Source organism: Borostomias antarcticus, assembly GCF_949987555.1.
Source record: "Borostomias antarcticus genome assembly, chromosome: 10".
Lineage (NCBI taxonomy): Eukaryota > Metazoa > Chordata > Actinopteri > Stomiiformes > Stomiidae > Borostomias > Borostomias antarcticus.
In genome coordinates, this window is record NC_140243.1 from 9831347 (window position 1) to 9859206 (window position 27860).

General features: G+C 51.0%; 1 protein-coding gene across 9 annotated transcripts in view; it reads right to left on the reverse strand.

Annotated features, from left to right (window-relative positions):
• The window catches only part of fryl (furry homolog, like), a 96249-nt gene that overhangs the window by 56193 nt on the left and 12196 nt on the right, over positions 1–27860 (reverse strand). For 5 of the 9 annotated variants that reach the window (XM_084444407.1, XM_084444408.1, XM_084444410.1 and 2 more), the window contains exons 3-11: positions 7728–7936; positions 6483–6536; positions 4388–4527; positions 4103–4199; positions 3692–3771; positions 3197–3277; positions 2701–2869; positions 1018–1110; positions 129–227 (exon numbers count right to left, since the gene is read on the reverse strand). In XM_084444407.1, the coding sequence (XP_084300533.1) occupies positions 129–227; positions 1018–1110; positions 2701–2869; positions 3197–3277; positions 3692–3771; positions 4103–4199; positions 4388–4527; positions 6483–6536; positions 7728–7847 (933 nt within the window). In that variant the 5' untranslated portion in view covers positions 7848–7936. Of the gene's footprint in view, positions 1–128; positions 228–1017; positions 1111–2700; positions 2870–3196; positions 3278–3691; positions 3772–4102; positions 4200–4387; positions 4528–6482; positions 6537–7727; positions 7937–14883; positions 14982–24559; positions 24635–27860 lie in introns of those variants that run through there. The other 4 variants (XM_084444413.1, XM_084444412.1, XM_084444406.1 and 1 more) reach the window with 3 other exon arrangements.

Consider the following 27860-nt stretch of genomic DNA (forward strand, 5'->3'; position numbering starts at 1 on the left):
AGAGAGAGAGAGAGAGAGAGAGAGAGAGAGAGAGAGAAAAGGTGAACTGATGTCACGCCACATAAGCAACAAAGGGAGGGGTGGAGGGAGGGAGAGAGAGAAATGCATGAAGAGAGATTAGACATTACCAGAGAGTGCTTCTTCCTGGAGCTAAGGTCAAAGGTGGTCTGATACAGCATCTCCACAAAGTTCTTCAGGCACGGTACATTGACTTCATTCTTCACCGCCTGCATGAAGGAAGTAGAGGGGGAGGGAGGGATGCATGGAGGGGAAGGAGGAGGTGAGAAAGGATGGAGGGAAAGAGGAAGGAAGGGAGGGAGGGAGGGTTGCTTCATTACTTAGTTCATCCCTATAACATCACAGCATGACTACCCTATACAACAGAACTGATCATGTACTGGCAAGCACCAAGCTGCTAGAGACAGGTCTGCTAGAGACGGGTCTACCAGTGATAGGTCTGCTTGAGACAGGTCTACCAGTGCCAAGTCTGTCAGTGACAGGTCTGCTAGAGACAGGTCTGCTAGAGACAGATATATCAGTGACAGGTCTACTAGAGACAGGTCTACCAGTGACACGTCTACCAGTGACAGGTCTGCTAGAGACAGGTCTACCAGTGACACGTCTACCAGTGACAGGTCTGCTACAGACAGATATATCAGTGACAGGTCTACTAGAGACAGGTCTACCAGTGACACGTCTACCAGTGACAGGTCTGCTAGAGACAGGTCTACCAGTGACACGTCTACCAGTGACAGGTCTGCTAGAGACAGGTCTGCTAGAGACAGGTCTGCTAGAGACAGGTCTACCAGTGACACATCTACCAGTGACAGGTCTGCTAGAGACAGGTCTGCTAGAGACAGGTCTGCTAGAGACAGGTCTACCAGTGACACGTCTACCAGTGACAGGTCTGCTAGAGACAGGTCTACCAGTGACACATCTACCAGTGACAGGTCTGCTAGAGACAGGTCTGCTAGAGACAGGTCTACCAGTGACACATCTACCAGTGACACTACTTACAGCAGCCACAGGTATGAGGATCTCCACAAACAGGCCTGCGAGAGCGTGCTTGACGTCCTTGTCCTTCACCTCCAGGAAATACTGGGCGCACTCCTGAGGAAGACAACAATGCAATGACAGGAGTCAGAGATAGACAGGAGTCAGAGATAGACAGGAGTCAGAGATAGACAGGAGACATAGATAGACAGGAGACATAGATAGACAGGAGACAGAGATAGACAGGAGACAGAGATAGACAGGAGTCAGAAACACACAGTACAGGAGACAGACACACACAGGAGTCAGAGGCAGAGAGGAGACACTAGTGGCCCCTCTGTCTATATAGAGACATATGGGCCATATGGGCAGAGTCTGTGAGGAAATATGGTGGCTCCAATAAAACCCAGTTACCCAACATGTTCCATTAACACAGTGAGAAATCAGGCCTTGTTAAGATCACAGCTTATGGAGCCAGGGTTTTACTGCTGTATTGGGCTAAATGAAAAAGGCACTGAATCCATTCACTGCGATTGGCAAAGTCCTCAACACACACGCACGCACGCACGCACGCAGGCACACACACACACACACACACACACACACACACACACACACACACACACACACACACACACACACACACACACACACACACACACACACACACACACACACACACACACACACACACGCATTCCACTTGGCACCGTGATGCCGTCTGTAGCAAGTCATTACTCATCTGGCTTTATGAGCCACTGCTACAAAGAGCTGCTGAGCTCCAACAAAAGACCTGCAGTAAAACGCCTGGAGATAGTTAAGCACTGAGCCATCCCTCTACCATAACTCTACCATCCCTCTACCATCCCTCTACCATCCCTCTCCCACCTCTACCATCCCTCTACCATCCCTCTACCATCCCTCTACCATCCCTCTACCATCCCTCTCCCACCTCTACCATCCCTCTACCATCCCTCTACCATCCCTCTACCAACCCTCTACCAACCCTCTACCATCCCTCTACCATCCCTCTACCAACCCTCTACCAACCCTCTACCATCCCTCTACCATCCCTCTACCAACCCTCTACCATAACTCTACCATCCCTCTACCATCCCTCTACCAACCCTCTACCATCCCTCTACCATCTCTCTACCATCCCTCTACCATCCCTCTACCATCCCTCTACCAACCCTCTACCATAACTCTACCATAACTCTACCATTCCTCTACGATTCCTTTAACATTCCTCTACCATCCCTCTCCCATCCCTCTACCATAACTCTACCATAACTCTACCATAACTCTACCATCACTCTACCATCACTCTACCATCCCTCTACCATCCCTCTACCATCCCTCTACCATCCCTCTACCATCCCTCTACCATCCCTCTACCATAACTCCACAACACAGACACACACACACACACAGAGGAAAACACACACACACACACACACACACACACACACACACACACACACACAGAGGAAAACAAACACACACAAGGGCAGGCACAGGTACTCACAGCCATACACACACACACACACACACACACACACAGGTAGACAAACACACACAAACACACAGGCAGGCACTCACACACACACACACACGCACACACACACACACACACGCACACACACACATGCACGCACACACACACACACACACACACACACACACACACACACACACACAGCTGACCTGCATGAACTGGAAGGAGGCCTCGAAGTCCTCCACAGGGTACATCTTGACCCGGAAGAATTTCATGCCCATGATGAGACTGATGAGGCTCTGGAGCACGTAGGGGCTCTGCTCCTTATGACGGAGCTCCTTCAGCTCTGTGATGAACTTCTTCCTCACTGCCTGGAACCTGCACACACGCATGCATGCACGCACAGACACACACACACACACACACACACACACACACACACGCACGCACAGACACACAGACACACGCACAGACACACACACACGCACAGACACACACACACGCACAGACACACGCACACGCACAGACACACGCACAGACACCCACCCACACCCACACACACACACACACACACACACAGTGAGTGAGTTTGTTTGCTGCTTCTGAAGCCCAGGCTGTGTGATAGTGGACAGCTTTATTAACATGTCAGAGTAGTAAGCAGTCTTATTAAGAGACAGTGGAGAGAAGTTAGAAGATCAGGATTACTTGGACTGTGTGAGGACTCCGATGACCTCAGCGTACAGGTCTGCGACAATATGCACATTGCCAGTGTTGGGGCCAGAGTACCTGTCAATCAAACATAAACCCACCCACACATGACATATGAGACATATAACTAATGAGAGTGTTGTTCCCTCGTTCCATGATTATTGTGTGTGCAGTCAAAGTGATGGCTGATCAGATATCCATCCATATGAGTATTAAAAGTTGTGTTGTGAGTGAAGGTTTACTTGAGTTGTCCAACTAAAGGCAAATTGTTTTCTTGAAGCGACATTAATGTGGACAGCTAAATCACATGCAGTGACCACAAACCCAGCCCAAACAAACAGCCATGCAGTACTGACCGCAGCACTGGCTCGGCCACAGGCCAGTTTAGATGTACCAATGAAACTGTGTTACACTTTCAGTTTCCCTAAACTGAAAGTACATATAGAAACTGTGTGTGTGTGTGTGTGTGTGTGTGTGTGCACGCGCCCTCACCCCTCTTTGTGTTTAAAGTGCTTGAATGCCAGGTTCAGAACTTCATGTACTAAAGCATCTGGCACTGGATGAAGAGGAATCTGTGAGGCAAACATGAAATCGTTAGTCATATATTGAGAACACTGATAGCGAACTCCCTTCATTCCTTCTCTCTGCTGCCCCTCGTTAACCTCCCACCCCTCCCTTCCCCTCCTTGGCCTGGGCCAAGGACAACTACATCCAAATGTGGAGTTTTGGATCTGGCTGCCTGGCCGACAGCTCGGTTAGCTTGGTATGCTGCTGGCCTGTGGCAACTGGCAAGGCAAGGCTACCGGATCCAGGCCAGGCCAGGCCAGGCCAGGCCAGGCCAGGCCAGGCCAGGTATCTACGACAGAGCGTAACCCCTGACCCCGACCCTACGCGGCAGCTCACCTGTTTTAAAACTTCTACCGAAACTAAACAGAAGATGAAGTCTATGGCTAGGTCCCTCCGCTCCAATAGGTAGTCTTTGTCCCGGTGCTGTTCATCCCTAAAGAGAGAGAGAGAGAGAGAGAGAGAGAGAGGGAGGGAGAGAGAGAGAGGGAGAGAGGGAGAGATCAGAGAATGTTAAATCAACAAACGGAGACAGAGACAAACTAAAAACTGTAGCGTAATCACTTCAGGGATTATTTGTCCAGGAGGGGAGGAGAGGAGGAAGAGTGGAGGAGTCTCTCTCACCCTTTGGACTTGGTGCTGGACCGAGGTCTGTACTCGTAGGACTCGTCCTCGGTGCCGCTCTGGCGCCGGTACCAGTCGAACAGTGTGCGCAGCAACGAGGGCAAACAGTGTTCCGCTATCGAGCTCATGGAGCTTATTAACTGGAAACAAAAACAAACATACACAACACCGCATCAGCATCGCCTAGCGTAGCGTAAACAAAGCACTATGATGCAGGGATGTTAGCTGGATTACATCATGTATGAGATAACTTTCTACTCTGCTCTCTGCTGCACTCAACATTAGAGAAATGCCGCTTCATTATCCAATGTGAGGCAGAAGGGGGGAGGGGGGGGGGGAGGCCGGGAGAGAGCTTGGAGAGAGGGCAGGGAGGGAGAGAGGTAGGGAGAGAGGTAGGGAGGGAGGGAGGGAGGTAGGAAGAGAGGTAGGGAGGGAGGGAGGGAGATAGGTAGGGAGGGAGGGAGAGAGGTAGGGAGGGAGGGAGGGAGAGAGGGAGGGAGGGAGGGAGGTAGGGAGGGAGAGAGGTAGGGAGGGAGGGGGAGATGTAGGGAGGGAGGGAGAGAGGCAGGGAGGGAGGTGACCTCAGCAGTGGATGACATGCAGTACATGGTGTATTGATCAGGATAGGGAGGTGGGGGTATTGGATGACATGTCGAGCACAGTGAGATCCTGCCATCCTATCCAGCGGCCCAGGGGCCCTGCAGCGGGCGGGCCTACGTGATCCGGTCCCCAGCCCCGAGCTCCGGCCATCCAAACTCTGGTCCTCTCTTAACGCCGACTCAGCACTCTGATCTCATCAGGTATGGTAATGAAGGTGGGACGTTCCGTACTCTGCAGTACTCTCTGTACCCTCTCCACAGCGCAACGCTACCGTACACCACGCCAGAGTGTTACGCACCGGCCCCGCCCACAATACACAGAGACACACAACTGAGCAGGACACAGAGCACCCCTGAGATATATCATATAACAATATGAGCAAAACCAATAAAAAAAAGTCAAAACTTTTTAATTATGGTGTTTAAAGTCATGTAGGCTAAATACTAGATAACAGAAGCAGTTTACAGGATTGTGTGTGTGCGTGTATGTGTGTGTGTGTGTGTGTGTGGTGGCGGGTGCTGCTGAGGGGGCAGAGTGATGGATGCTGGGAGGGAGAGTTGCGTAACTCTGCTCTCTCTGCCCTCACGGCGCCAGGCGGACACACTCCAGCACCCAGCTGATTTATTACTGAGGATGACACAGCGATTCTGCTCTCCTCCCTCTCTCTACTCCTCCCTCTCTCTACACCTCCCTCTCCCTACTCCTCCCTCTCCCTAGTCCTCCCTCTCCCTACTCCTCCCTCTCCCTCTCACTAATCCTCCCTCTCCCTCTCTCTACTCCTCCCTCTCCCTCTCTCTCTACTCCTCCCTCTCTCTACTGCTCCATCTCTCTACTCCTCCCTCTCCCTACTCCTCCCTCTCCCTCTCTACTCCTCCCTCTCCCCCTCTCTACTCCTCCCTCTCTACTCCTCCCTCTCTCTACTCCTCCCTCTCCCTCTCTACTCCTCCCTCTCCCTCTCTCTACTCCATCTTCTCTCTCTCTTTCATGTCCATCTTCTCTCTCTCTTTCTCCATTCACTCGATCCACCTTCATGTCCATTCTCTCCCTCTCTCTCACTCACTGTCTCACACACACACACACACACACACACACACACACACACACACACACACACACACACCCACACACACACACAATGGAGGCAGCTGGATGTACAGCAGGGTATCCTGGTTGGCTTTGTCAGCAGTCAGCAGCAGCCCGCAGCAGCGTGATGCAGCAGGTCCAGGGTTGGGACCGGGGGACCGGGCCGTTCAGAGCATCATTGATTGGGTGGACCTGGGGGGATTCAGCTACAGTACAGCCCCTAGTACGTGGGCCGGGATGGGTTGGCTGTTGGTGGAGGCTATTGACACACGCGTGCACACACACAGGCACACACGCGCACACAGGCGCGCGCGCGCACGCACGCACGCACGCACGCACGCACACACGCACACACGCACACACGCACACACGCACACACGCACACACACACACACACACACACAGGACTCACCTGATCAAATTGTGCATCTTCACCTCTCTGGAGGGATCTGGACAGGGGCTTCTCCTGGAAGAGGAAGAGAGGAGCTGTCAGTTAACTGAACTCCTCCCTCCCTGTCGGGTAGGATAGTGCTCCTGTCACAACAGAACTGAACTCCTCCCTCCCTGTCGGGTAGGATAGCGCTCCTGTCACAGCAGAACTGAACTCCTCCCTCCCTGTCGGGTAGGATAGCGCTCCTGTCACAACAGAACTGAACTCCTCCCTCCCTGTCGGGTAGGATAGCGCTCCTGTCACAGCAGAACTGAACTCCTCCCTCCCTGTCGGGTAGGATAGCGCTCCTGTCACAACAGCGGCCGTGTCACTCGACTCCGCGGCTGGCGATGTGGGGCCAAGCGAAACCGGAGAGACAGAGAGAGACACACACACAGAGAGACAGAGAGAGAGAGAGAGAGAGAGAGTGAGAGACACACACACACACACACACACACAGAGTGAGACAGAGAGACACACACAGACAGAGAGAGAGAGAGACAGACAGAAAGACAGAGAGAAACAGACAGATGGAGAGAGGGTCTACCCTGCTCCCAGCCTGAGGCCCAAAAGCACAGCGAGCCCCGAGCCCACAGCCAGCAGGAGTCCGCCCTGCACCCCTCCCCTGGACAAACACCCGGCACTAAAGAGGAAATGAAGGGGTGTTGGAGGGAGGGAGAGAGAGAGGGAGGGAGGAGAGACAGCAGCAGCAGAGGGGAGCACTCGGGGAGATGAATGGAGAGCTGAATGGAGGAAACGTGGTCCAGGGAATGCGGGTGTTTAAGGACACATCTCACCTAGCAGATGATGTTTATACCCCGCCCCCCCCCCCCCCCTCCACGCAGCTGTGTGCTCACACACAAGCGCACGCACACGCGCACACACGCGCACGCGCACACACACACACACACACACACACACGGGTTAATACCTCCCACAGAGCACAGGCATATCCATGTGAAAGAGAATTAGCATTCCAGGAAAAACCGAGCCCCCCGAAATTCTGAGAAAGCAGGCAGGAATGCGAGCGTGTCTTCTCACATACAGAGCGCTCTCAACCCACACTCGCCAAGCAATTTCACACTTCCAAACTGCTGCAGCTGAAAATGAAGCAACGCTGTGCACGGGGAACACATTTTGACCCTCCCCCCCTCTGGCCCAGAATAACATAGCACAGAGAGGAGGGTCCTCACCATTCCCCCCCCCCTCCCCCTGAGTCCCACTCACCAGCGGCTCGGCCATCACCACCTCAATCTTCTTCTCGGCCAGCACGGCGAACTCGGCGAACAGGCTCTTGATGACGAACTCTCCGGGCTTGAGCTCGGGGTCGATGGTGATGCTGGACATGGCGGCGGCGGCGGCGTTGCGCTTCTCCCACGACAGGGGCGCCACGGAGGGGGCACGGCGTCTACTCACGCTGCTGACCGGGGCCGAGGCTGTGTGTGGGGGAAGGGGGTGGGGAGGGGGGAGAAGTCGGAGAGGTCAGGGGTCAGGCGGGGAGGGTGTTAGGCGTTAGGGTTGAAGGGGATCGAGCGAGATCTAGTCAAGTGTGACCCCCGGCGGATGGAGAGCCGAGGTGTGTCTGGCGCTGTGGGACCTGGTCTCGGTCCGGCCCGGCCGTGAGAGAGAGGAGACGGGCGAGCGCTGCGGAGTGTTGCTGTGAGTTGCTGTCTGCTCACTGCGTGGGTCCAGGCTGGGCTGAGGTGGGACCTATGACCTCGTCACATCAACGCGTTAAAGTCCCTGGCCTCACTATTGGAACTGCGCCGTTCCAGACCAGGTACACCCCGAGCAAGAGAAGAACTGAACTCGCTCGCACGCACACACACACACATACATACATACATACATACACGCACACACACACGCCCTGGCAGAGTTATGTAAGGGCCGATATTAAGAACAGATGACCACACACAGCTGGTGGGAATAGGGAAGTGAAATACTGTACAGCTCAAAACACACAAACACCCGACTGGAGGCAGGCAGCGTGGATCTGCACACAGAAGCCCTGACTATTTACACAGGCTTCCTGTAGCACATTCCTACAGGGGTCAGCAGCAGAGACCACAGACCAGACTGTGTGTGTGTGTGTGTGTGTGTGTGTGTGTGTGAGAACTGGTGTGAGTGTTAGTGAAATTAACATTCTCAACCATGTTAAGATATCAAAACGTGCATTGGAGTGTGGGTGGGTGTGTGTGTGCGGAAAGCCGCTTGTTTGATATGCATTGTTGGTTTCCTTGGAAACAAGTCTCTCTCCCCCTGTGAGAGACAGCAGCGTTATTGGACCGGGGGATCATTTCCTGTCCCTTGATAAAGTGTACAGCTGCTACTACATAGACAAACCACACACACACACAGACCCGCACAACTACCAACGCACTAGCCAGAATGGTTCAACTAGCTGGCTACCAAAAGGCTCAGTAGTTCCATCCACCACAGAGCCCAGGCAAGAGACAGGCTCACATTAACCAGCTACAGACACGGTGAGAGTCAGACAGGAAGGATGCTGGATTAGAACCAGAACCAGACCAGGACCGGCATTCGGACCGGCACCAGCGCCAGCACCAGGAGGGACATCTGGTCGACTGACCCTTCACCTCCTCCCACCTAGGAAACGCCGTTTCTTCCTGGTTGCCATGGGAACGTGTGTGTCTTCCCAAAAGTTCAAACAATGGTAACGGTAAAAAAATATATAAAAAAAAACTGGCAGTGAAATTAATGAGTTTTTCAGAGGGGAGGAAAGGCTCGTTACACCCAGCAGCTCGCTGAAACCACACACCGATCAAACAGAGACACGCAAACACAGACCAACTCCTTCGCTGTTTATAAGTAAAATGATCCGTTTCGGGTTCAGCGGCCATTTGCAACAGCAGTTGAACTTGTCAGAAGTCGGTTGGTGCCCGGTTTGTGCAGGACGCTGTGGTGATGATGATGACACACTGCAGTAGTCTAGCGAGGCCAGAGCTGGTGTGTGTGTGTGTGTGTGTGTGTGTGTGTGGGGTTGGGGGCACAGTATTTGGGAGCATTAGTTCAGCGTAGTGGAAATGTTGTCCTGGCACAGAGGAGCCTTTCAAACGTTCTCTCTTTGTTTACTGTGTCCCACCAATACCCCCCCCCCCCTTATGATGTCACATAGCCAGCTGTCCTCGGCCAATCACTGTGCCTGTGCCCTCAGCCTGCCTCCCTGCTCCTCCATGCCGCTGCCCTCCCTCCCTCGGAGCCCCACTCTCCCTTCCTTGACCTCCCTCCCTCCCTCGCTCCCTCCTTCTCTTCATCCCTCCACCTGCCTCCTGCCTCCCTCACTCCCTCTCGGTTCTGCTAACTGGCTGATAGAAATGAGAAGCCCAAACGCTGATTGTCCTTTTCCACTCAACAACAACAATGAGTGAGGAGGGGGAGGGGGGGGGCTGGCAAGGGCTCTCTCTCTCTTTCTCTGTCCCCCTTTTTCATTCGACGGGGAGTCGTTTGTGACGCGCCGAGCCTCCCTCCCCCTCTCTCTGACTGACCCCCGTCGCGCGCGTCTTATCCAGAGGTCGGCAGGGCTGCTCTGGCTCCACACAGGCCTCTCTCTCACTCTCTCTCCCTCTCTTTCTCTCCCTCTCTTTCTCTCCCTCTCTCTACCTGCTGGGCCAGACGCTACTCTGACTATTGTGCAGACTCACTCATCCACCACAGCTCATGTTCCATTGCTCATTCAAATTCAAATGCAAAAAAGGCTCAAACATGGCCTCCTCCTCACCCGGAGAGGTAAACAGGCCAGCCATGCCCAGAGGGGGGTGGGGGGGGGGTAGACTTACTAGTACAGTACAACAGTAGAATAGTGTGTGTGTGTGGGGAGGGGGGTTTGCTGGTGCACACGTTGGTAGCTGTAGAACAGTACAATAGAATTGCGTGCGTGTGTGTGTGGTGGTGGGGTTTGTACTCGCACACGTTGGTAGCAGTACAATAGCAGTGTGTGTGTGTGTGTGTGTCAGAGCGGTGTAACGGAGGAGAACAGCAGACTCAGGACTGTGGTGGCGCTACGCTGCCCGGGGGCCCGACACAGGGAAGCACCTGCAGCAGAGGCCTCCATCCCAATCCCGTCCGCTCACTCACACATTCCCACAATCCCCCACTCTAATAGTGTCCCGTTCCTCCACGGCGGTCTACACACACACATGCGCGCGCACGCTGCCCATCACACTAAGCTAGCATGCCCGAGGTGCCCCCCCCCAGGCAGGACAGAGGAGTCCGCCGCTGCAATCTGCGCAGAGCGCACCAGGCAAGATTACGCAACCGTTAGCCCCGCCCCCCTCGACACAGTAAAAATAGAGCACCCCCCCCCCCCCACCCCCCTGGGCCCTCTCCCTTCCGCTCTCAGGGCGACCGGGAACAATGGAGCGCGCACACAGGCACGCGCACACACACGCGGCGCGCATAAGTCTTCACACACATACAAACCTGCCAGAGAGTTTTGTGTGTGTGCGCCGTGCACGTGTGTGTGTGTAGAAGTAACACAACAAGATCAAGAAGAAAGTGTTTTAAGTGTGAGGCAATGTGGCGGGGAAGCTATTACACCAATGTGTCTTGACCTGTTCAGATTCCAGTGAGCTGCAACTGGCCTTCTGCATTGTAGCACCAACTACACTGATGCAAAGAACCGCCGAAATATCTGATAAACGAGTACTCCTGACACCCCCACACATGCAGAGAGCCCTGCGGGTGTGGAACGGGCATGAATGGAGAATTCTGTTGCGATGACCCCTGGGGTCCTTCAGGGACAAGGACAAGGTCCTTCAGGGCCGGTCTAGTGAGGCTTGGTCCTCCTGGCTCCATCTGGCCTCAGGATCACTGGGCTCTCGCTCTCTCTCTCTCACTCTCTCTGAGGGCTAAACTAAGCACGCAGGGGGCCAGAACATTCGGGAACATCCGATATGGGTAAAGCAAAAGAAAAGAGAGAAGAAAGAGAGAGAGAGAGAGAGAGAGAGAAAGAGAGAGACAGAATGAAAGAGAGGAAAACGCGGTTAAGTTCTGGCAAGGTGGCATAGTGACAGCTACTGAAACTGGACCTTACTCCTGATTGTTCGAGCCGAGAGGCCCACGGGGGACGAGCTGGCAGCCAACACAGGGTGAGGGGGAACGGGTGAGAGAGGGGGGGAGGCAGGGGAGGAGAGAGAGAGAGGGGGGGGGGGGAGATGGGAAGAGACGTGGAAGAGAGCGGGGGAAAGAAGCGAGGGGGCATTCATTAAAGAAAAAAGGGTGAAGAGGAGAAAATAAAAAATAAAAAAGCTGTTTACCCAACGGTCAGCTTGCTCTCCTACTGAACAAGTAGCCAAACGCCACACAGAATGAGTTACCGCCGCAGGGATGCCGTGTCCGGCCAGTGACTGAAGCCGTGGAGCGCCGATGGAGAATCAAGCGCCAGTGTGTTTACGGCTGGTCCCGCATGCTAACAACGTATTCTAGTCGGTGCAAGAGGAACCTGTCTGAAGAGATTCCTCAGTTACAACCCAAAACCTCTACATCTGTCACAATCTCACAGGAAAGTGAGCTCATCGTCGGTACTGACCACAGCTGTAACCGTCGGTTTGCTCTGCGTTTTGTTCGTGGGCCGTTTTCAGCTTCTGAGAAGCTGTGTAGCCTGGCCCTCGTCGCAGTCCAGTGAGTGAATGTAGGCCTCGCGGTGAACGTAAGGCCTAAATAAGGCAAAGGCTGAGAGAGGTTAAACCAGCCGGGCCTGACTGATCTTACTGCCTTCCCTGGTGTGGCCTGCGTGTCTCTCTCTGGCCCTGAGACCAGTCAGGTCATCAGGCTGGAGGACAGACAGGCAGACAGACAGACAGACAGACAGACAGACAGGCAGACAGGCAGGCAGGCAGACAGACAGGCAGACAGACGGGGCCTTTGAAAGGATAAGGGCTGCAAGGCGGGACGATAATGGGAGCCAAAACCACAAGACAGATCAATGAGGAAACATTAGCCTTCCCAGAGGAAGAGAGGAGGGGGGGAGAGAGAGAGAATAAGAGACGGAGAGGACATGAGCGATGAACATGAGATAGAGAGAGGGAAGAGAGGAGAGAGGGGACGGGTTCTTGTGCAAACACATTTACCCAGAGAGAGAGAGAGAGAGAGAGAGAGAGAGAGAGAGAGAGAGAGAGAGTACTTCCTGTCTGTGTGTAATCAGTGTATCTGCAGATTCCCATCATCAACATGCCCCCTGAGAGAGAGAGAGAGCAGCCAGCAGAACCCAGGAGAGATACCAGCCAGTAAAGAGACCAAGAATGAGAGAGAGAGAGAGAGAGAGAGAGAGAGAGAGTCAGCTCCTACCTGCAGCACTCTGATCAAACGCACCGGTCTCACAGCTGCTCCCCCCCGCAACACCCCACGTTTACCTGGGCGCTCTCCAGGAGGTGCCTAGGAGGCCTAGATTGCATTTGAGCGTGCGAGCAGCTCTGCTGGCTGTGTGGCTGATAAGCCTGGCGCAGGCCAGGTGTGGTATGTAAACACAGAGCAGAGACGAGCTAGCGGGTGGCCGTAGAGTACAATGCAGCGGAGCAGAGTACAGTAGAGCAGAGCAAAGCAGAGTACCGTAGAGGAGAGTACAGTAGAGCAGAGCAGAGTACAGTAGAGCAGAGTAGGGCAGAGTACAGTTGAGGGGAGTAGAGCCCAGTAGAGCAGAGCTAGTCCAGCAGGGTACTCACAGCTGCCACTCCAGGACTTGAGCAGAGACTTGATGCTGATCTCAAAGAAGATGGAGTCCTGCAGACTCAGCATGACGGCACACGGAGTTGGGGGGGGGGGCAAGGAGAGGGGGGGGGGGACGGGGGGACTACAGGCAAGGCACTGAGTTGACAGGCCACTCGCTACTAACGCCGCTCTCCGCACACTCTCCCAAACACACACACGCAAACGCAAAGCGTCCTTTTCCTAAGCAGAGCCGACCCTAGCCGCAGGCGCCGGTCCGAGCAGGCGTCCCAAGGAACGACCGCAGCATGTGGCGGCGCCGGTGGGGGACGAGGCCCATGGATGAGTGTCCGGCCGTCGGCACGCCGCTCCAGTAGACCGCGGCGGGAGCGGGATAAGAGCGGGGCTACGGTGGAGAGAACACAACAACAGAGGCGAGTCCCTCCTCCTCCTTCTCCTCCTCACAGCGGTTCACCCAGGCTGTGGCCAGGCCAGTCCACGAAAGTCTCTCATCCCATCCGACGCCCCCAACATCCCAGTCCTGTGGTCAGGACAGGACCACCCCCCTACAACGCCTGGAGAGCAACGGTAGCGGAGCGTCACGCGGAAGGAAGGGCTCTCTACGGGAGCGCAGCGGTATTCTCTCCTCTCTCTCCTCTTCCTGTGTGGGAGCTGCTCGCTCTGTCGGGCTAACCCGCCCCCCCTCCTCCCAGTCACACGCTCGCTCTCCATTCGCTCGTGGATCGTCCCTCCCCTCGCTAACTGGCTCTTGTTCTCTCACTGATGCCTGCCTCTCTCTCTCGCCCCCTCCCTCCCTCTCTCTCTCTACAGAAAGGGTTTGTTTCAATAGGGGGGGGGGGGGGGTGATGTCATCAAAACGCTGCGAGTGTTTTCTGGCTGTAATCCAACGCCAGCTAACACATGTCATTAGTGCCGCTACGGCACTCCCTCTCCGACGGCCTATCAAAACCACACTTCCCCTTCCCTCCACACCAGCAATAGTGATGCGTCATTCCGACTGCAGTAGGAGGGAGAGAACAGAGAGAGAGAGAGGAGGAGGAGAGAAGGGGGCAGGTAGGAGGAGAAAGAGAGGGAGAGAGGGAGGAAGACGGAGGAGTGCAGGGGGGAGTAGAAGGAGAAAACGCTGAAAGGAGGTGGCCAAACACTCCCGTCACACCACGGCAACCATAAAATGGCCTGAGACACTTCCCTTCCAACTTCATTCAGTACATTAAAAAAAACAAGAAACGAAAAGCCAATTTCTAAAAATACTCAACATGTTCCACCTATAAGTCTGGGTTTCTCTCACACCCAGCTCACAGCCTACCTGTACTAAACAGACACACTGTTGTACAAAATGACGATGTCTTTGGGACATTTCACCTTGCACGGCCTCCTGGGTTATGGGCCTGGCTCACTGCCACTTTGCTGCCCCCCCCCCCCCCCCCACACACACACACACACAACACACAACACACAAACACACAGGCAAGGAGGGTGGCAAAGTGAATCCGTTTGGGTCAACAAACTGAAACACACCCCAGTGGAGTCATAAGATTACATCATAGTGCACGGCGTACAACAGCCACCAGACACAAAAACGCACACTGACTCCATTTAGGACAAACAGCCTACAGTGTGTCTGTGTGTGTGAGAGAGAAACAGTGTCTGTTTGTGTGTGTGTGTGTGTGTGTGTGTGTGTGTGTTTTGAGCTCACACCCAAATCTTCTACGTCCTTAGATCCCACCCCCGCAGACGGAAAGAGAGAGCCACATGACATGCACTGGTACATGGTCAAGCTCAGGATCAACTTTGTCAACGAAACATTCCCAGAACAGATACAAGTCTCCCACTAAACAAACCGTCTCTTTGTTGTGGTTTTTTGTGTGTTTTTCTCCCCCTTGTTCAGTCTCAAGTCCCTCCCCTCTTGCCACATGACTCTCCCTCACTACACAAGTTATGCAAAACCGACCAGAGCTCATCGTAAACAAACTCCACGCACTCCACAAAGGCCTGCTTTGTCACACCCTCCCTGCTTCTCTCACCCCCCCCCCCCCCTCCGCCTCCCCCCCCCCCCCCGGCCTCCTCTGCTCCTCCCTGTGGTACGCTGCTACTGAAGGAAGCCGGAGTGACTATTCGGGAGTCTGGTGACAGAGGGAGCTGTGTGTCGTTACCGAGCGCTGTCAGACAGGCGCGGAGGACGTGCCGCTGGGCGCTGTGCATAACTGGGACATTGTGACGCCTCGGCCCTAACGCTGTCACACTGACTGCCGCTCTGGTATCTGTCACTCTTTCTTCACCACTCCCTTTCTCTCTCTGTCTGTCTCCCTCTCTGTCTGTCTGTCTCTGTCTTGTCTGTCTGTCTGTCTGTCTCTCTCTCTCTGTCTGTCTGTCTGTCTGTCTGTCTGGTCTGTCTCTCTCTGTCTGTCTCTCTCTGTGTCTGTCTCTCTCTCTCTCTGTGTGTGTGTCTGTCTGTCTGTCTGTCTGTCTCTCTCTCTCTCTCTCTCTGTCTCTCTCTCTCTCTCTGTCTGTCTGTCTGTCTGTCTGTCTGGTCTGTCTCTCTCTGTCTGTCTCTCTCTGTGTCTGTCTCTCTCTCTCTGTGTGTGTGTCTGTCTGTCTGTCTGTCTGTCTGTCTTGTCTGGTCTGTCTCTGTGTCTGTCTCTCTCTCTGTCTGTCTCTCTCTCTCACACAGACCTGATCATGCAGGCCCATCCTGCAACATGCACACATGTCCTGTCCTCTCTCTGTTTGGTGTAAACAAGCCGCATAACTTCTGGAATGCAGTGCAACAGTCAACAGGACCAACAGTCAACACAGCCTGTGCAAATATAAACTCACTTTCACAATAAAAACTCACCTTCAGCCAGGGCCATAAGGTAAGATAAGAGTTTATTAATCCTGGGGGGGGGGGGGGGGGGGTTAATTCAGACATAAAATATCAATCCACTATCAATCCATGATCTGGTTTGCAGTGGTGGAGTAGAAGTAAGCTAGCTAAGCTAGCTACCTGTGCAGTGTAATTCATTGCTCACATGTCTCAATCAATCATCCATTGACCGTCTTCAACTTGACCAAAATGCAGCTGCCAGATTACTTGCCAGGCCAAAAAAGTCTTGTCACATTACACCCATACTCGCCACCCTGCAGTGGCTACCTGTCTCTTTTAAAATACAGTTCAGCGTGTTGCTCTTCACCTTCAAAGCCATCCACGGACTAGCCCCCAGTTACACCTGTGACCTCATCCACCACCACACCTCCAGCCGGAACTTGAGATCATCTGACCAGGGGCTCCTGAGTCCTGACAGTGCCTCGGACGCGGCTAAAGACGAAGGGGGAACGGACTTTTGAGGCTGTGGCTCCCAGACTCTGGAACGTGCTCCCACAGGATCTGAGAGCTGCTGCGTCTGTGGACAGTTTTAACTGTCACTATGTTTGTGTACTTTTTCTTTAAAGGAGTAGTAAAGGGAAAATGCATGTTTAGCCCTGTTTTAAGGTTACTTAAAATCATATACAATGGTTCAGATTAAAACGTTGACAAAACAAGCACTTTTGAAAAAGTCTGATAATTGCTCTACCACCGTTTTGGTCATACAATGGATGTGGGTGGGCACCATGAAAAATCATTCAAAAAACATGTTAAACTCTCAATTTCAAAGACAAGAAACTCACCGAGGTGTTAGTTGGCATTCTGACATATAATTCGCCATAAAGTAAGATTCTAGATATCTCGAAAGGCTTTTTAAAAATATTTAGCATAGAACTATTTAGTCGCAGCACATACGTGTGTAAACTTCCGCAAACTAGGTAGCCTAGCAACATAAACATTAACAATAGCTACCGTAAGTAGTTCCGCTTCCTGATTCCCCTCTGTGGATTGATCTACACATCTACAACGGTCACTTCAATACAAGTCAGTGGATTTCATAAAATGATCAATAAAACCCTACAGGATTCATACTTTGCGGCAAATTCGATGTCAGAACACCAAGGACACCAATTACCCCCTCGGTGAGCTTCTTGTCTTTGAAATCGAGAGTTTAACATGTTTTTGAAAGATTTTTCAAGGTGCCCACCCACATCCATTGTATGACCAAAACGGTGGTAGAGCAATTATCAGACTTTCTCAAAAGTGCTAGTTTTGTCAACGTTTTAATCTGAACCATTGTATATGATCATAAGTAACCTTAAAACAGGGCTAAACATGCATTTTCCCTTTACTACTCCTTTAATGTATTCAGTGCACGTGTATGTATCTGATTGGACTCTGATGTTTTTAATGTTCCTACTGTAAAGCACTCGTGCTACAAAGAGTGCTATATAAATAACATTTTACTTACTCACTTACAGTACAGTGGTAAGAGTCAGCTACTGTAGCTACAGTAAGCTAATGGTGCAGTGGTGGGAGCTAGCTAGAGTGCGTGCTAGCTTAGTTAACTGTAGGAGCGAGCTGGCTGGTGCCGGACAGCAGCTCCTCCATGACTGACAGCAGGGCCTCCTGGCTCCAGACATTACTGAGTAGCAGGTCCTCCCAGGAGGACAGGGTGAGGATGCATTTCCTGTCCTGAGCGCTCTGCACAAAGAGGGGGGGAAGGACAACAATCGATAGGAGCAGTAATTCAATCACTGACCCCCCCCCCCCGCCTTCCTGCGCTGCTGCCCAGGCTGCAGAGGACACAGCATCAGATCCATCGCAGGCACGCACACCAGGGTTATAATAGTTTTACTTTTTTCATTAGTTTTTATTTTTATATCGTTTTAACTTTTTGTGTTCAATTTCAGTTTAGTTTTAATTAGTTTTTAAAGCAGATTTGCTAGTTTAGTTTAGTTTTTATTTTTTGATAATGCTTAGTTTTACTTTAGTTTTTATTAGTTTCAGTATTAGTTTCAGTTTTTTTTTTCTGTGCTAGCCTCATGAGACCATCCTGATCTCGTGAGCTCATGTTGATTCACTCTGTGCAAAACAAACCATCTGGCGCACGTCAGGTTACTTCTGCGCAGGGACACAGCAAAAAAAAAAATGGAGGATAGATTTAATATCCACCCAAAATACTAGGCTTATGTATGAAATGAAAAAGACTAAAACTAAGGACATTTTCTCTACAATTTTAGTTTATTTTAGTTAGTTTTGTTAACACACAATACAGTTTTAGTTAGTTATCGTTTTTTTGTAAAGCTTAGTTTTTATTTTTATTTCAGTTAACTAAAATGTTTTTTCACACCTAGTTTTCGTTTTTTAGTTAGTTTTCGTTAACTATAATAACCTTGACGCACACACACACACACACACCCCTGCCACTCCTCAACCTGCACAGGGCCGGTCAGGTCGAGTTCAGCCCCAGCCTAGGCTGGTCCAGGTTGACAGTCCAGTCCAATATCACACACACACACACACACACACACTACTCAACTTCTAGAGATAAATCACATTGCCTGTGTTGCCTAGGAGAGACCGTTGGTGTCGAGATTTATGAAGATTCAAGATTTCTTTGTTATTACATCTGTTATAAAGGTAGCATTAAATTTAAATCGACCCATAATGTTGTTGACTGATGGGGATAATTTTCAGCTAAATCCAAACTGTCCCTCGTTCGGGTGTTCACTGCATGCTAATGCTAGCGCAACTGAACAGAATGGGTCAGCATTTAACATAACACAGGGTGCACCCAAAACAAATCAAATATGAGGACAATCTGGCGAGATCTCATTTGAGTTTTTATGCATTCATTATTGAACTCATTAGTTTGTTGGGGTCTATATGGCTATCTCTTTAAATAGGGAGGCGGAGCGATACGTAACTAGCCGGCACTATTGTCTTCACAACAATAAGTGACTATTCTCTTACTATCAACACAACAAGTTCCAATGACCACGTTTGAAAGAGATGTCTGACTTTGATGAGGAGTTTAGTTTATCTAGCGATCCTTACTTGTTTGGAGTGTTTAAGTGAGTTTTCTTTGAATGTTAGCTAATCCTTCCCTCTACTCTCTCACACACACACACACACACACACTTGAATGAACTGACAGGGGGTGTCACTACCAGTAAACCACCCAGTACTCAGGCGCTTATAGTTAGGGTTGTTAGGTTTAGTCCAGTCAAGACTAGACTCATGAGTCAGTCTCTAAACGCTGCGCTCAGCGGCGGCGATCTCGAAAGTCGCACCAGGTTAGCTGACATTGCTCTAATTTTTTAACCGACTAGTAGAGGCTATTTCTGTGGCAAATATCGACTATCGACAATCCTTGCACATCCCTACTAAAATGACTTTTTAAAATGTAATAAACTATAAAAATCCATGAACACTAAACAAACTCCTCAAAAGTAGTTCGGAAACGTTGTTTCGGTCGATAATTTCTCCCCTTAATACCAATTGGTGTTGTATTTTATATCGTTGGAAAGCCCGATTAGTCACCTTTACAACGAGGTACAACTTGTAAGGATTGTGCATTTGTGGAATGAGCAACACAGCTAAACGTGTGGGTAGTGGCCAAGAAAATGTGACAAAATCCCCTGCAATTAAAAAATAAAAATAGTGCTGCCAGTTGTGTGCTAGTCACAGGTCACGTGTATGACCGGCATCTGGTTGGCACCTGGTTGACAGCACTTGTGTGCATGGGTCCTGCAACTTTGTTGAGTTTATGTGTGCTCCAAGCATCAACATGCCACATTTGTCCCTTCAGGATAGGGCCCATGAAATAGGGCAACTGGAAGTTCAGGTACACAGTGGCAGCATTATTTGGTGTCAGCCCTGGTACCATTTCCAAAGTTAGGACCAAATTCTGTGAGACTGGTTGACCTTCAACAGCTCCTGGTTGAGGAGGGTTAGGTTAATGTGACCAGGCTGGTGGCCAGCATGAGGAGGTGCCAAGCTGTTGTGGCTGTGTATGGATCTTCCACTCAATACTGAGGTCCCCGACAGTGTAAAATGAAAGAAGTGTAAAAATGGCAAATATGTGTTGTTTTTTCCAACAATATAAAATACAATATCAATTGGTATTATTAAAAGGGAGAAATAATTGACAAAATAACGTTTCCGAACTAGAAAGAAAGAAAGAGAAAGGATTGTAGAGATATTAGGATGTGGGCCTGCTCTTGGCAGCAGCAGAGAAAGAGAGAAAGAGAGAAAGAGAGAAAGAGAGAGAGAGAGAGAGAGAGAGAGAGAGAGAGAGAGAGAGAGAGAGAGAGAGAGAGAGAGAGAGAGAGAGAGAGAAAGAAAGAAAGAAAGAAAGAAAGAAAGAAAGAAAGAAAGAAAGAAAGAAAGAAAGAAAGGAGAGAAAGAAAGAGAAAGTAAGAAAGAAAGAGAGAGACTTCCCCTCACCCTAACCCGGGTCCGTATCCTTTTCCTACCCCCCACCCTACCCCAACCCCTGCCTCTATCGGGGCCCAGGCACGCACACACACACACACATTAGTGCTTGCCACACCTCTCCCATGATGCTCTTAGCCTTTCTTGCTCTGAAAATGTAGTTTGACGTAATGTATTGCTCTATATATGGCTCCGTGTGCTACTTACCCTGTTCTGCCTCCCCTCTCCCTAGTGCGTCTCTCTCTCCCTCCTATCTTCTAACCAGGTCCAGTGGATGCCCCACTGTCACCAGCAGACCACCCTGAGTCCGATAGCTACCCCTGTGTCTGCTGCAGATGTCGTAGCAAATTAATTAACACACACACACGCACACACAGACATACAACAGTCCACTTCCGGCCTTAGGCCTGGGTCCAGTACCCCCTTCCCCTCACCCTACCCCGGGTCCGTATCCTCTTCCTACCCCAACCCTACCCCTGAACCCTGCCTCTACCTGGACCCAGGCACACTCACACACACACTGACATACACCAGTCCTGGGCTCAGATCCCCTTCCCCTCACCCTAACCCGGGTCCGTATCCTTTTCCTACCCCCCACCCTACCCAAAACCCTGCCTCTATCTGGGCCCAGGCACATTTATGCACACACAGACATACACCAATGTCTGCCATGTCTCTCCTATGATGGTATTAGCCTCTCTTACTCTGAAAATGTAATTTAATGTTATTTATTGCTCTATAAATGTTCTTAGCCGGTAGACAAACATACTCCAGGAGCTTGCTCGATCGCCTCGTTGAGAGGGGTCAGGGAAGAATTTTTACAGCTCACTTATCTGGCCCCCGGGTGATTACTGTTTTTTTGCTTCCCTCTGGAATATGTAGGGGTGGGATGTCTGCCCACCTCCCTTGTTCTCTGTAAAGCGCATTGTGTTGCCTCTGGGTATGAAATGCGCTATATAAATAAAGCTTTGATTGATTGATTGATTGATTGAAGAGAGAGAGAGAGAGAGAGAGAGAGAGAGAGAGAAAGAAAAAGAAAAAAAAAAGAAAAAAAGAAAGAAAGAAAAGATTGTAGAGATATTAGGACATGGGCCTGCTCTATGCAGCAGCCCTCTTAATAAAATACGAATAAAAACAGTACAATAAATAGTCTACTAAAGACCGTACAATACAACAGAAAAGTAAGGTGTGCGTACTGCGTGATGTATACGGTGCCTGAAAGTGCAAATGGGCATGGTTTTCATGTGGGTGTGTTTGTGTGCTGTCTGCATGTCTGTGGTGCGGGTGCATGGCGGATGTGAGTCATGATGATGAAACCCACAGCAGATAGAGAGAATATCTCATCAGGAACTACAGCTCCCACAAACACCTTCCCATGTACAAAGTCCTACTTGCCTACTTCCCCATCTCGCGGGTCTCAGCCAGTCTCTCGAGGCTCAACCGGCGGTCTGAAGTCACTCGGCAGTCAGTCTGTACATTTGACTGTCAAATCCAGAGGGTCGAGTCCTTTCCAGAGAGAGTCACTTTAAGGTCACGAGACTCTTGATGGAACCAGGCCCAGAGCTGCCATCAGCAGCACATTAGAATCAAAGCTCATCTTAACTCAGAATGTACTGTAACAATAACTGGTATAATGAAAAACCGTGATAAAATTTGATTAAATGTATCGCGATAAAATTATCACTCAAACCGTGTTCACCATTACCATGCTTTGAAAAACTCTACTGTAAATACTGTCCAGCATCAACCAAAGCTAGCAACAGTCTTCAAGACAAATTATTTTAATGTTTATGCAAACAAAAAGTGCATAGTGCTGCTATTTGAAAACTATTTGTGGTTTTCAATATAAAACTTTGAAAACATTTCACTGAGTGTAGTTTTTGAACATTTTCAGCATATTTTAACAGTACTGCGATAATACTGATAACCGTGATCATTTTGGTCACTATAATCGTGATGTGAAATTTTCATCTGTTACATTTCTAATCTTAACTCATTTACAGGCCTTACAGCCCAGGCTGGGCGCCATCATTCCTCTCAACACAACTCCCAGGGGGCACCGCTGGCGTCAGGTTCCCCGTGGTAGAACCTTGTGATGGGTGAAGGGTCACGTGCGAGGAAGTGTGCTTCATAGCCTGATCCATCCCCCTGCTCTGATCATACAGGTGTCCCGCTAACTACGCCAGCAGCCAAGCAGGTACAGTCATTAAGCAGACGCTTTTATCCAAAGCGACTAACAATTATTGCATTTAACGGAAAAGCCAATGTACTACTACTTGCCAGAACTCACGAGTGCATTTCCTCTCTAAAACAATGACTAAGAGCATAATCTAGTGGTGAAGGTAGTGGTGGTGTTCCTGCGTCTTCCAGGAGGTGTTGTATAGTATCACTGTCTACTGAGGACTACGTCCTCCATTAAACAGAGATCACACTCGCTCACACTCGTATCCCGTCCGTCACGCACACACACACGCACATACATAGCCTCCGTTTCAGAAGGGAAACCAGCAGCGCCCTTTAACCAAATAACTATCCTAATCAAATCATACTCTGGAATGAGCTGCCGTCCGGCGGTGATGTCACGGTGTGCCTGAATGACAAACGCCAGCGCACCACCCCACAAGCCTGCCCAGGCCCTGCCAAGCAGATGGGAGGAGAGAGGAGAAGGGTGCGGCACTGGATCCTGGACGAAGGTAGTGCCAGCGCTAGTCTCGGGCCAAACCTGCAGCAACATACCAGAAGCCATGACACAACATCCCCTTCACCATGCTGCTCGTCCAGAAGCTACCGTTACAACATCCCCCACACTAGTGTTTCTCCAACAGGGGTCCCCCTAGTGGTCCGTGGCATAATTACGAGGAGTCTATGGGAGAGTGTTTTAAAATGTTTTAAAATTAACCAAACCGGCTTATCCGTGTGAATTCACCACTCACGTTAGCTGAGCTGACTCATTCTCGAATTGCTCTCAGCAATCTCTCTCCCTTGTCACTGTTATCGTAAAATTAGCAGCTAGCTACAATGGAAAAATGTCTCAAAAGACCTTCTTCTGCTGGCAGGCCTACCAAACCACACAGACAGGTCCACAGGAAAAGACAAGAAAAAAATAGAAGAAAGGCAATAGACCAGAAGTGATGTCATGTATGGATTCACATCAAAGGATGCAGAGCCACCGCCGCCACTGTTGTGAGCAGAAGTGCTGTCAGATCACAACATGAAGGCGTCACATCTACAGCGCCATCTTCAATCACGTCATTGCAGCTGTTGCCCACCATTCGCCCCAGGCTGCAAAAACTTATGAGTTCAAGTTTCACACTGATGGGTAAAGTAAACAAATGATATAATTCAGAGAGTCAAGTTAAAATGTCACATCGAGTTCAAAAACCAGTGAATGGCAGAAAAGTTCAAATTTCACACTGAAGGGTAAAATTAACATAATGATGATTCAAACAGATGGGCAAATTAAGTGTCATTGATGTTGTTAGCCATAAAATGTGTAAAAATGTTACTTTTTGTAAAAAGTTAAGTCATTGCCCTACACTACTCTCCTCAACAAGAAGCTACTGTTACAACCACACACCTAGTCCTACTGTACACACACATCCCACACCTAGTCCTACTTTACACACACACATCACACACCTAGTCCTACTGTACACACATCACACACCTAGTCCTACTGTACACACATCACACACCTAGTCCTACTGTACACACACATCACACACCTAGTCCTACTGTACACACACATCACACACCTAGTCCTACTATACACACACATCACACACCTAGTCCTACTGTACACACACATCACACACCTAGTCCTACTATACACACACACACACATCACACACCTAGTCCTACTATACACACACACACACACACCTAGTCCTACTATACACACACACACACACCTAGTCCTACTGTACACACACATCACACACCTAGTCCTACTGTACACACACATCACACACCTAGTCCTACTGTACACACATCACACACCTAGTCCTACTGTACACACATGACACACCTAGTCCTACTATACACACAAATCACACACCTAGTCCTACTGTACACACATAAAACTCACCATTACCAGCACTAGCACCGTAAGCATCATCATCTTTAGGATAGGAGAGTTCTCGTCTAATATGGCGGAGGTGTCCTAGTCACAAACAAAGAAAGAAAAGAGAGAGAGAGAAGAAGAAAGGGTTTTAATCAGGGCTGAGGAGGCAGAGGTAGACGGGCTCATCTGTCCCCCTGCCAGCACCACAGAGGACAGCCCAGGAGAAAGGGTGAGGAGGTGAGGTGGTAGCTGCGCATACTGCCACCCCCCATCAGGATGACACTGGCTGCGCCAGTGGGTGGAATTTTGTACAACTCAGCGACTTTGCCGAATCTAGCTTGAATAGAGTGGCTCTTTCTTGTGGCTAGATCTTCACTGTAGTCAATCAGACTAATGTCGGTTTCACACTACAGGATATTTAAAATCCTAACCGATTTCGAAATCGGGTTACATCACGCACATATAAGGAGAATCTTAACAGATATTCTTCTTGCGCATCTCAAACAAGCACACACAGCAAGCACACACTACAGGATCTTATCGTGCCCGAAGGAGCAACGAACCACTGGTCTCGCCGTCTCACATGTAAAGTCGGGACGTAATAATCTTAAATATCAAACATGTTTGATATTATCGGGGCCGCCCCGGTGGGTCTGCGAGCCGATCGGGAGGTTTAAGATTGGATCTGTAAACCCCTCACAAGATCATCTGGACCGATCATCGGCCCCGACCAACGTTCCAGACCAGACTTCTCCTCCGATTGTCGGGAGGGGTGAATCGGGGATGAACCGGCCCAGAAATCCTGTAGTCTGAGCCCGGCATAAGACAGTCACACCGTGACCTGGCTAGGATCAAACAGAGCCTCTCCGTCACCACTCGTCACCACATTTGACCAATGTTTCAACCTGGGTGAGCCTGCGCAGATCTCTCCTGCGCTGAGCCTGGGTGGGTCTAGTATGGAGGGTAGTGAGCTGTGTGTGTGTGTGTGTGTGTGTATAGAGGTGGAGGCCTGTGAGAGGGGAGGCGGCGTTGTTCCAGTCATGTTTCAGCAGTGAGCAAACACAGAGCCGGCGTGTTCCGACAGGCAGGACCGCTCACAAAGCCACGCTGATAAACTGACGAGTCATCGTCCCGCCTCTGATGGAAACACACACACACACACACACACACAACACAGCAGACACACTAATGTGCGCACACACACACAACATTAACACGGGCGCACACACACACTTACGGCGCACACACACACTAGCACGCAGACACACAGCAGACATACCCAACACTAGATCGCACACACAGCAGATGCAGATGTAGCCACCACTACTGTAGCACTCAGTGCTAGCTAGCACTGTTGCGCTAGCATTGTGGGTTCTTAAATGGTCATCCTACACACCATATTTCAAGGCAATGTTTTTTCCAATATCGCCTGCCACCTTTAAGCAAGGAATGCTCTCGAGTCCAAGCAGGAAGTCCTAAACCAGGCATAGAGGGCATAGGTGCTACAGCCCTCAGAAGTCTGGGTGACCATATTCCACCAATCTGTTAACATTCACACTGTAGCTACCGTTCACAGCGCTGTGCCGGGGTGAAGAGCAGTCACAGACAGGCCCTGTCCCTGGACACGCTGTGGCCTTACGACTACGTCCCCGTCAATCGTGTTACTCTAACCTCCTTGCTCAGAGAGCTACTGGATAGCGATGGTGCCATCTTGTCTCAAAAGGTCAAGATAACAGTGAGTGGAGACAAGTGTATATTATGAGAGTGTGGGGTGTGTATTCACATCATTATGGCACTAACAACCCGATGTAGCCAACTCAGAACCGCACAGGAGTCAGCGGAGATGCTGAGCGGTTGAATGCATCGACTCCGCTGAGTGTCGACAGAATAGTTAAAAAGTAAACACAAGCACAAGACTTCTCCCCTCCTCCCTGACGCGCGTCCGTCCTCGGTCAGTACCTTTCAGGCGGGTCCGGGCGGAGCGGGTGGGCCGGGTGGCGCTACTCGCCGGGCCTGGCGCCGCCGCCGCCGCCTCCTCCTCCTCGATGGTTTGGCCCATGGACAGCAGGCCCAGGCGCCTCATCCTCAGCAGGCGGGGGCCCGGGTCCAACGGCGGCGGCGATGCCCCCAGGCCGGGCTCCGGGGCCGGCCCTTCCCCTGACATCGCGGCTGGGACCAGACTCCGCAGGAAGTCCATGTCTCGACAGGCTGGATCTCTTCCCCCCTCTTTCTCTCTCTCTCTTTCTCTCCCTCTCTCAGTCCTGCCCCCGCTCCGACAGCTCAGACGCTGTGTCTCCCTGACTCTGCTGTGCCATCTTAAACAGCCCCTACATCATCTAACTCTCTCTCTCTTTCTCTATCTCTCTATCTACACTGTCTTGACTGTCAGCTCTCCACGACAGCGGCACGCACTGTCACTCAGAGAGCCCCTATGAGGAGGAGACTGCTACCTGTCTGTCTGTCTGTCTGTCTGTCTGCTCTGCCTCCCTGTGTGTACTACACACACCACAGACTTTGTTGTTGTCCGGAGAGCTGAAGGTGTGAGAGACGAGACCCAGCGCGGCGCGGCGGCTCTACCTGTCTGGCCGGAGGACGCGGGGGGAGAGAGCAAACAGACAGCACGCTCTTTCTCTGGCCGTCACGCAATCGCTACGCGGGGCGGGGCCGGGCGCCAGGCGCTATCAGGGGCGGGGCCCGGGACATGTTCTGCGGGCCGATAACACGCGCCTGGGCCGTGGGCCAATCAAAACAAGAGACGCCCCGGCGGCCACGCCCTGCCGGCCTACCTCTCTCGGCAGGGCAGGAGGAGAGATATATATATATATATATAGAGAGAGAGAGAGAGAGAGAGGCGCTGCTGTCTGGGTTAAACGAACGAGTGGAAAGTGAAAGGGTGCGCTCCTCCTCCGGTCTGCTCTGCCCGCCGCTGATAACTTTTATCATGGGGGGAAACTGTGTTAGCTATCAGAGACAGCTGCTCTCTCTCTCTCTCTGTGTTCCCCCCTCCCTCCCGCAAACAGAAACACAATGCTCCTCCTCCCTCCATGTTTTCACATCCTCTTTTCCCCGCCCCGCCCCCCCCGGAGGACCCCGCCACACATGATGACCACTGGATGTACTACGCATCAGATCATATATACTCACACACACTATTACACTTCACACACTCGCTGTATATATCACAGACCGCACTACACTTTATATACTGTATATACTATTATGTACTGCTCCTGGCACTGTCCTGTCTTGTCCCCACACCCTGTCCAATGTTGTCTGTCTCCATGTTAGGCACCTGATTCTGATGTGTCGGAGGAAGAGTGGAGTG